The sequence below is a fragment of the Netta rufina genome (assembly GCF_964035555.1).
Source record: "Netta rufina genome assembly, chromosome: W".
Lineage (NCBI taxonomy): Eukaryota > Metazoa > Chordata > Aves > Anseriformes > Anatidae > Netta > Netta rufina.
The window spans coordinates 17,450,533-17,460,764 of NC_140139.1; the positions used below are offsets into that span (position 1 = coordinate 17,450,533).

Sequence of the window (10,232 nt, forward strand, 5' to 3'; positions counted from 1 at the left end):
CTTTTTTTTTTTTTTTTTTTTTTTTTTTTTTTGTCCTATACACAGTCACTCAGCTTCAGAGGGTCTTAAATCCATGCAGTCATTACACAGTTTAGTACTTGTCAATACTTGGTTTGGAGGGCAGAGTAGGCCCAATGAAAGAGAGCCTACAGCAATTACAGATTGGGTTATAATCAGCTAGCTTGTTCATTATAGCAACTGTGAAGTAGCTAATCATTACGTTAGCATGCATACATTTTAATTTATATTGTTTCTACAAATACTCTTTTTCAGTTAGTTTCCTTTAATCATTTGGCAACTATGTTATTCACTGTTAAACAGATTAAAATAATTATTCTCTTAATTCTGGCAGCAAGGGCTAATTTTTGTTCTCAGCTGTGCTGTTCAATACTGGTGGCCAAAACTCTGTAATATTTGTCCATTTACAAACAAGAAGTAAGTGAGGTATTCCAGTTCTGAGGAGATGAGGTCTACATCCCAACCCCTCATGAGGGTTGTGGCCCTGAGCTCTCCTTTACAATTCCCCTGTCATCTTCTTCTCCTTTACAATTTGCTCTGTTTTCTCCACCTGCACTGCCTCTGGGGGTCCCATAGCTCTCTCACCCAATGGAGCTGGGAGATGACGTTGAGCACTGGCCACATTGCCCCATTCTTCCTCTGCCTAGAGGTGTAACAGCCAATTGACAAAGCAATCATGCCTGTCACAGGTGGAAATATGTTTTAGACAATGGGCTTTGACACAAAGCTTCTTTTTTTTCCCTGTTACTCTTGACTTCTCAAATACATATTACATATGGGTCAGGTTGTTTCTTATGATTCACAGAGATCACTCCAGTGTAAACATGAATATACTTGTTAGCTTCAAGGGAGACAGAAGGCTAATAATAAAAACAGTGGGAGTGTGGGAGGGCAGAAAGAAGAGTCACTTGTGCTGGGAGGAAGGACTGCTGCAGGATGCCAAGCAGCTCTCCCTATGGCTGTGCATGAAACAAACGGTTGTAAAAACTCAGAGGAGCTGTTAAAGCTTTGTGACACAAAGCCACTGTAAAGGTAAACAGTGTTTAAAAAAATATTAGTGTACATAAATACTAATTGACCATGCGCTTTTCCAGAAAATGGCTGCTCAGGGTATATGGTGTACTAAGTACACTGTCCCAGTGCTGCCTTTGAAAGGGTTTTCATAGCTGAAATTATGAAATTCTGCATGAATTTGAGCCATACAATGAATGAGACAAAGAACAATTTGCTATTCCAGAGCCACATCACTGTTATACGTATATATTACATACATATATATTATATGTTATATAATTATAATGATATAAGATAGGGCACCCAGTTCGCACGAGGCAAAACAGCTATAATCTCTCCTCCTATTAATACACAAGCCAGAGATGGTGGTGGTCCCAGCCTGGAGTGCTCTCCACAAGCTGCTTGGCATGAGGCAGAGTGACTCTGTGCTGTTACTTGTAGCGGTTTGGGGATTTCTCTTCCACATAAAAGAGAGAGAGAGATGAGCTTGCTTGCGGTCAGATCCCATGCACTATTGCTGTTCCATCTTTCCAGCAACTGTATTGGAACAGCTTGACTGTACAGCACTAATAGCTCTGATGCTTTCTATTGTGCCATGGACCTTGCAGTTAGGTGCCCCAGGGCATAGAGCAGTGAGACAAGTTAGTGATAGCTAACAGAATACTTATCTTTCAGAATCAACTGAAGATGCTTTGGAGAGAGGAATGGATTTCAGTGCCTCATACTCTTAATTTGTAGTCTTCATCCCTGTAGTGGTTTCACACTGATGACTAGCTAATTTCCATCATGCTGCTCTCTCACTCCCCTTCCTCAACAGAACAGGGGGGAAAATACAATGAAAAAGGCTCATGAAAAATTCATGGACGGAGACAAGAAGAAGGAGATCACTCACCAACTACTGCCACAGGCAAAACAGCGTAAGGGAGATTAATGTAATTTATTGCCTGATAATAACAGACTAGAACAGTGAGAACTAAAAGCAAACTAAAAACATCTTCCTCCCTGTTCACCCTCTTCTACTTCCCCCCCCTAACCCCCCCCTCCCCCCGAGGGGTGCAGGGGAATGGGGAATGAGGAATGCGTTCAGGCCATAATGCTTGGTCTCTGCTCTCTCCTCCATAGTCACCCTCTTCCCCTGCTTCAGCATGGAGTTCTCCCTCTTCCCCTCTAGCACGGAGTGCTTCCCATGGGTTGCAGTCCAAACAGATCCTACACGGGCTTTCCACAGACTGCAGTTCTTCAAGAACTGCTCCAATATGGGCCCATACTATGGGGTGCAGTCCTTCAGGAAGTAACTGCTTTAGAGTGGGTTCCCGATGGGATGTAGCTCCTGCCAAACCACTTGCTCCACAGTGGGCTCCTCTCCATGGGCTGCAGTTCTGGTCCAGAGTCTGCTCCTGTATAGGCTCTCCATGGACTGCAGCCTCCTTCAGGCCAGATCCACCTGTTCCACCATGGGCTCCTCTATGGGCTTCAGGGCAATCTCTGCTTTGGTCCCTGGAGCACCTCTTTCTTCACTGACCTTGGTGGTTGCAGGGTTATCTCTTTCTACATTTTCTCACTCCTCTCTCCCAGCTGCTGCTGTGCATCATCCCCCACCCCCCCCACACCCCTTTGAAATATGTAATCACAGAGGTGAAACCAACCTTGCTCATTGGCTCAGCTTTGACCAGTGGCGTGTCTGTTTTGGAACTATCTCTTGGGGTCTTGGGGCAGCTCCTGGTCTCTTAGAGAGGCCACCCCTGCAGACCCCATGCTTTGAAAACCATGCTACATAAGCACAGTACACTCCCATGCATCAAATGGATGAGTATCGCTCAAGTCTATTTTTTTTTTTAATCATTGATGCTAGAATAATTGATGTTTTACTGAGTTGTTGTTTTAGCTGTGCATTTTAAGTTTTTAAGCCTAATATGATATTTTGATATCATATGATATATATGATGATATTTTTTGAGGCCATGGTCTTGCAGTGAAAAATGTGTGTGTGGGGGGGTATTTACATAAAGTTCGTTAGAAGACACTAAAGCAGCATGGATTAAAATGTCTAGATTTATTTGCATGGTAGTCAGCTCAACTTCATCACAGAATCAGATTTGTCTAGGTTGAAAGACACCTCAAGATCATCGAGTCCAACCTCTGACCTAACACTAACAGTCCTCCACTAAACCATATCCCTAAGCTCTACATCTAAACGTCTTTTAAAGACCTCCAGGGATGGTGACTCCACCACTTCCCTGGGCAGCCCATTCCAATGCCTAACAACCCTCTCCGAAAAGAAGTTCTTCCTAAGATCCAACCTAAAACACCCCTGGCGCAACTTTAGCCCGTTCCCCCTTGTCCTCTCACCAGGCACATGGGAGAATAGACCAAACCCCACCTCGCTACAGCCTCCTTTAATGTACTTATAAAGAGCGATAAAGTTGCCCCTGAGCCTCCTTTTCTCCAGGCTGAACAAGCCCAGCTCCCTCAGCTGCTCCTCGTAGGATTTGTTCTCTAGACCCCTCACCAGCTTTGTCGCCCTTCTCTGGACTCTTTCGAGCACCTCGATGTCCTTCTTGTAGTGAGGGGCCCAAAAGTGAACACAGTACTTGACGTGCGGCCTCACCAGAGCCGAGTACAGGGGGACAATCTCTTCCCTAGCCCTGCTGGCCACACTGCTTCTTATAGCCAGGATGCTGTTGGCCTTCTTGGCCGCCTGAGCACACTGCTGGCTCATATTCAGCCAACTATCAACCAATACTCCCAGGTCCTTCTCCGCCAGGCAGCTTTCCAACCACTCATCTCCCAGTCTGTAGCTCTGCTTGGGGTTATTGCGCCCCAGGTGCAGGACCCGGCACTTGGCCTTGTTGAACTTCATACAGTTGACCTCAGCCCATCGGTGCAGCCTATCCAGATCCTCCTGCAAAGCCTTCCTACCCTCAAGCAGATCGACACACGCACCTAACTTGGTGTCATCTGCAAACTTACTGAGGGTGCACTCAATGCCCTCATCCATATCATTGATAAAGATATTAAAGAGGACTGGCCCCAGTACCGAGCCCTGGGGAACGCCACTAGTGACCGGCCTCCAACTGGATTTGACTCCATTCACCACAACTTTTTGGGCCCTCCAGGATCATCTGGTCCAACCATCCTCCTAACACCAATATCAGCCACTAAACCATGTCCCTGTGCACCAGGTCCAGCCTTTCCTTAAACACCCCCCAGGACGGTGAATCCACCACCTCCCTGAGCAACCCCTTCCAATGCCTGACTGCTCTCTCTGTGAAGAACTGTCTCCTAATTTCCAACCTAAACCTCCCCTGGTGCAACTTTAGGCCATTCCCTCTAGTCCTGTCACTGGTTATCTGTGAGAAGAGGCTGACCCCCAGCTCCCCACAACATCCTTTCAGGTGACTGTAGAGAGCAAATAAGGTCTCCCCTGAGCCTCCTCTTCTCCAGACTAAATAACCCCAGCTCTCTCAGCCACTCCTCCGAAGACTTGTGTTCCAGGCCCTTCACCAGCTTTGTAGACCTTCTCTGGACACGCTCCAGGGCCTCAATGTCTTTCTTGTAGTGAGGGGCCCAAAAGTGAACACAGTACTTGAGGTGCAGCCTCACCAGAGCAGAATACAGGGGGACGATTGCCTCCCTGGTCCTGCTGGCTCCACTATTCCTGATATAAGCCAGGATGCTGTTGGCCTTCTTGACCACCTGGGCACAATGCCAGCTCATGTTCGGGTGAGTGTTGACCAACACCCCCAGATCCTTTTCCTCTGCACAGCTTTCCAGCCACTCTGCCCCAAGCCTGTAGCATTGCATGGGATTGTTGTGACCAAAGTGCGGGACCCAGAACTTATCCATGTTGAACCTCATCCCATTGGCCCTTGCCTATCGACCCAGCCTGTCCAGGTCCCTCTGCAGGGCCTTCCTACCCTCCTCTGGCATATCGACACTTCTCCCCAACTTGGTGTCATCTGCAAATTCACTGAGGATGCACTCAATTCCCTGGTCCAAATCATCAATAATGATACTAAAGAGTATGGGCCACAGCACTGACCCCTGGAGAACACTACTTGTGACCGGTCGCAGCTGGATTTCTCTCCATTCCCAGGTCACATGTCTCTGTTTCCACCGTCTGTGCTTTTCCTTCTTTTGCCTAAGTTTGACCAGAAGATCCTTGTTCATCCATGTGTAATAAATGGCTAAGTCCCAAATAGGGTTATAATCAAAGTTACAATTTATTAAATGAATAGAGGTAAGCAAACAGTGCTGGGTGCGCCGGGAGTCTCTGAGTTATTATAATTAGTTTCCGGAATCTGAACCCTCCCACTGGCACATGCGTATCAGTCTCCAGTGGTCCCTCTGGGGGTGAAGGCTCGTAGTCTTCCTCCCAGGCTTTTTTTCTTGTCCTTCTCCTTTGTCCAACTTGGCCGGGTGTCAGAGACTTGTGCAGCATCCCCTGCAAGCTTTGTCTTCTAGTCGTCCTTCAGCTTTCCCCTTCTCCTTAAACTCTTGGCCAGATATCAGAGACTTGCATAGTGTCCCATCCAATAGTCATAATAGTTAGCAGTTATTCTGAAACCCCTTTGTTCTCTTATCCCCTATTGACACAAATTGCTAAAACATTCCTTTGCAAGATACAAGAATTATATACATTAACCACTCTGTTTTTCTTAGACTTGTGGTTATACAAGGGTATGTAAGACAGAAGGTCACATTCATCATACCATGCGTCCCTAGCATTGTTCCATATTGACACGAATCAGATGAACACATTTCACACATGCCAGTTTCCTGCCTTCCCTGCTTGATTTATTTTGTATAGGAGTGGAGAGCTCTTGTGCTCTAAGGAAAATATCCAGTTGCCTGAGAGCTGCCTGAGAGTTGCCAGCCTTTATCAGCTCCTCTGTCTCTAAGTACAATGACGCATGGGATCTCATCCACTAATTCTTTGAACTTCTTGAAGTCCGCTCTTTGGAAGTTTAGGGTCCTGAATTTGCTGCTGGCCAGGCCCATGTTCCTCGAGATCACAAACTCAACCAGGGTATGGTCACTGAAACCCAGGCTTCCTCAAATCTTAACCTATTTAGTGAGCACTTTTGCCCTGGTGACCACCAGGTCCTATAATGCTGAACACTACTCTCTGGACCCAGCTGTTCAGCCAGCTTTTAACACAGCAAAGAGTGTACCTGTCCAAGCCATGGCTTCCACTTTTTCCAGGAGAATACCATGGAAGACCATGCCAAAGGCTTTGATGAAGTCTAGGTAGACTATATCAACAGGCTTTCCCTCATCCACCAGGTGGGTCACCCAATCATAGAAGGAGATGAGGTTGGTCAGGCAGGACTTGCCTTTCATGAACCCATGCTGGCTGGGCCTGATCCCCTGGTTGTCCCGCATATGCTGCGTGATTGCACTCAACATGACCCGTTCCATAACCTTTCCTGGAACCGAGGCCAGGCTGACAGACCTGTAGTTCCCCGGATCCTCCTTACGACCCTTCTTATAGATGCGTGTCACATCAGCAAGTCTCCAGTCATCTGGAACCTCTCCAGATGTCCATGACTGCTGATAGATGATGGAAAGTGGTCCAACAATCACATCCGCCAACTGCCTCAGCACCCTCGGGTGGATCCCATCTGGCCCCATGGACTTGTGACAGTATAGGTGGAGCAGCAGGTCTCTGTTTCCACTTGAATCGTGGGGGGTTTCTTCTGCTCCCTGTCCCAGACTTCCAGGTCAGGAGGCTGAGTACCCCAAGGATAACTGGTCTGACTAGTAAAGACAGATGTACAGAAGGCATTGAGAACCTCAGCCTTTTCCTTATCCTCAGTAGTCATGCTCCCCCTTGTGCCCAGTAAAGGATGGAGATTCACGGTGGCTCTCCTCTTGCCGTTAATATATTTATAAAAGCATTTTTCATTACCCTTAACCATATTGGCCAGGTTGAGCTCATGCTGGGCTTTGGCCTTCCTGACTTTTTCTCTGCATATGCTCTCAACTTCCTTGTACTCTCCCCGAATTACGTGTCCCCTCTTCCACTGGACATAAACTCTCTTTTCCTCCCGGAGACTCAGCAAAAGTTCGCTGTTCAGCCACAGCGGTCTTCTTCCCTGCCAGCTCATCTTACGGTACACGGAGACAGCCCGCTCCTGCACCTTTAAGACTTCCGTCTGGAGGAGCATCCAGACTTCCTGGACCCCTCTGCCTTTCAAGACTGACTCCTGAGGGACCTTCTCTACCGGTGTCCTGAACAATTCAAAGTCTGCCCTCCGGAACTCCAAGGTAGCTGTTATACTGACTCCCCTACTGACTTTGCTAAGAATAGAGAACTCTACCATTTTGTGGTCACTGTCTGTGCCCAAGACAGCTTCTGACCACCACGTCTCTCACCAGTCCTTCTCCAATCGTGAACAGCAAGTCTAGTGGAACACCCCCCCTCCCAGTATTCTCACTAACCAGCTAATTCAGGAAGCTATTTTCCACACACTCCGGGAACCTCCTCCAGGACTGCTTCCTCAGGGCTGTGTTGTATTTCCAGCATATGCCTGGGAAGTTAAAGTCCCCCACGAAAACAAGCGCTGCTGACTGAGCGACTTCCACCAGCTGCTTGTAGAACACCTCTTCATCCTGGTTTCCTTCTCTTCATCCTGGTTTGGCGGTCTATAACAGACCCCCACCAGGATCCTTACCCATAGGGACTTGATCTTATAATTCCCAGCCCTGAGCTCTACAACATCAAAACACTCTCTAATACAGAGAGCCATGCCACCTCCCCTTTGCTGCCCGTCCCTTCTGAAGAGCTTATATCCATCCATTGCAGCACTCCAGTCGCAGGAATGGTCCCACCACATTTCAGTGATGGCAACTAAGTTGTAGTTTCCTGGCCACACAATGGCTTCCAGCTCCTCCTGTTTGTTGCCCATGCTGCATGCATTAGTGTAGATGTACTTCAGTTGCGCCATTGCCCTCACCCCCAACCCTGGGACTGCTCCTCCAGGCTCATCTCTAGTGAGCCTCATTTCATCCCCGTCCCCCTTCACACCTAGTTTAAAGCCCTCTCAACGAGCCCTGCCAGCTCCTGGCCTAGTATCCCTTTCCCCCTTTGAGACGTGGGACCCATCTGCAGCGTTACAGGCCAGGTACCAAGTAAACCACCCCATGGTCAAAAAAAAAAACCACAAAATTCCTGCAGTGGCACCAGCCTCTCAGCCATGTATTGATCAGCTGTGCTTTCCAGGTCCCCTCACTATCCCTCTCTGCCACTGAAGGGATAGCGGAAAATACCACTTGTGCTCCCACTCCATCCACTAACTGCCCCAATCCCCTGAAGTTCTTTTTGATAGCCTTCAGGCTTCTTTCAGCAATTTATTTGTTGCCAGCCTGAATTATCACTAAGGGATAATATTTGGAGGGGCAAACCATGCCAGGAAGTTTCCTGCTAACTTCTCTGACCTGGGCCACAGGGAGGCAGCAGACTTCCCTATGGGTAGGGTCTGGCCAACAGATGGGGTTCTCTGTTCCCCTCAGAAAGGAGTCACCTACAACAATTACCCTTCTTTCCTTCTTGATGGAGAAAGTCTTGAGGCATGGAGTCGACTTCCTTGCCCTAGACAACCTCCTGGGTGGACCTTCCCCCATATCCTCACCTACCCATCCCTCAAGCTCCAGAGCCACAAACCTATTGTGTAAGGGCACCTGGGAAGGCAAGGTGGGTACGGAGGGGGCTCTCCTGAAATGCCAAGCAGGGACCTGTTTCCATTCCTCTCCATCTCTTAGGTCCCCTCCCTCTGCCCGTCAGTGACAGGGAAGGGGGTCCACAACTATTTGGGGTGTATCACCCCCATGCCTTTCTCTCAGGTATGTCAGGGAGTTATTCCACCAGTCTAAATCCTGCTTACTCTTCCTGTTGGTCCTCAGTCTCCCCACCTCCTCCTTGAGCTCTGCCACCAGGCTGATCAGATCCTCCACCTGCTCACACCTCATGCAGGTAGTATCTTTGCCACCCTCCATTGGTAGCAACAGGCTCAGGCACTCCCTACAACTTGAGACCTGAAGAGCCGCATCACTGGAAAGGCAGTTAGTCTCAGTTGCCAGAGTCTTTTTGGCGAGAGCTTTCTGTCTGGAGGACACCACGTCTGGATTTACCATCTGGGAGGCAGCCAATAGGTCAGCCTGTTTCCTGAGTGGAGAGGGATACTCCACCCGCCCTACCTGTACAAACTGACCCGCCACCTCCTGGTCCCTATGTTCCTGGTTTCTTGCGCTCCCCAGGGGCTGCCTTTGTACAACAGAGGGGGGCACTTCTGGCTCCATTCAAGTCTCATCAGTTGCCCTCGTGAGGGCTGCCGGGTCCTGGCTGCTTCCTCTTCTGCCTCAAGTGGCCTCGAAGCAGGAAACCTCATGCACGCTGCAATCCCTCGCAGAGCGTGGGATCACCAATTGCCTGGGCGAGTGACTGTATAATGGTGGCTACACCTGATTTAAATGGCCCGCCACCGCATAAGTAATAATTTACCTGAGTAAGTATATCAAATGCATTGTTCACTGACTAAATCTTATCCCTGTCTCAAGGATTTTGTCCTTCATATAAATTACTGAAAAAAAAATTGAGGAAACAATAGTACACGTTCAATCCTAATAACAATTTGGGTTCTGGTTTTGGCTTTGTGGAAACCTTAAAGAGTCACAAATTGTTTAAAAAACGGAAATAGTACATGAACATCAGCAAGAGTTTAGACTACTTTCTGTTTCTAGACTGAACGTTAACATGTTATGTATTTTCTCTGAAGGAAGTAGAAATTCGAAACAAAGACCTGGAAGGCCAGCTCTCTGATCTAGAGCAACGTCTGGAGAAAAGTCAGAATGAGCAAGAAGCTTTTCACAATAACTTGAAGACACTTTTAGAAAATCTTGATGGAAAAATATTTGAACTGACCGAGTTACGAGATAACTTGGCCAAGCTAGTAGAATGCAGCTAAAGAAAATGGGATTTCAGTGCCAATCAGCTTAAAGATGCACTGTCTCTCTTTGTAGGACTGTCTTGAGCTCTGCATCTAATTTTGTGCAACTTTGAAAATGCTTTCCTGAGAGGGCTTATTTTAAATTTGAGTCATACTTCAATGTAAAATTTAGAACTCAGCTTGAAGCTAGCTGAAGAAAAAAAAACACACACAAACAAAAACAAAAACAACTTGAATTACAAATTACCTCCT

General features: G+C 47.6%; 1 protein-coding gene across 1 annotated transcript in view; it reads left to right on the forward strand.

The window, feature by feature from the left end:
* The window catches only part of LOC311220822 (homer protein homolog 1-like), a gene marked incomplete at both ends in the record, with an annotated part of 117,547 nt that extends 107,549 nt beyond the window's left edge, over positions 1–9,998 (forward strand). The window contains one exon of the mRNA XM_084304438.1: positions 9,810–9,998. Within this exon, the coding sequence (XP_084160564.1) occupies positions 9,810–9,998 (189 nt within the window). The remainder of the gene's footprint in view (positions 1–9,809) is intronic.
* Positions 9,999–10,232: the final 234 nt, after the last annotated feature.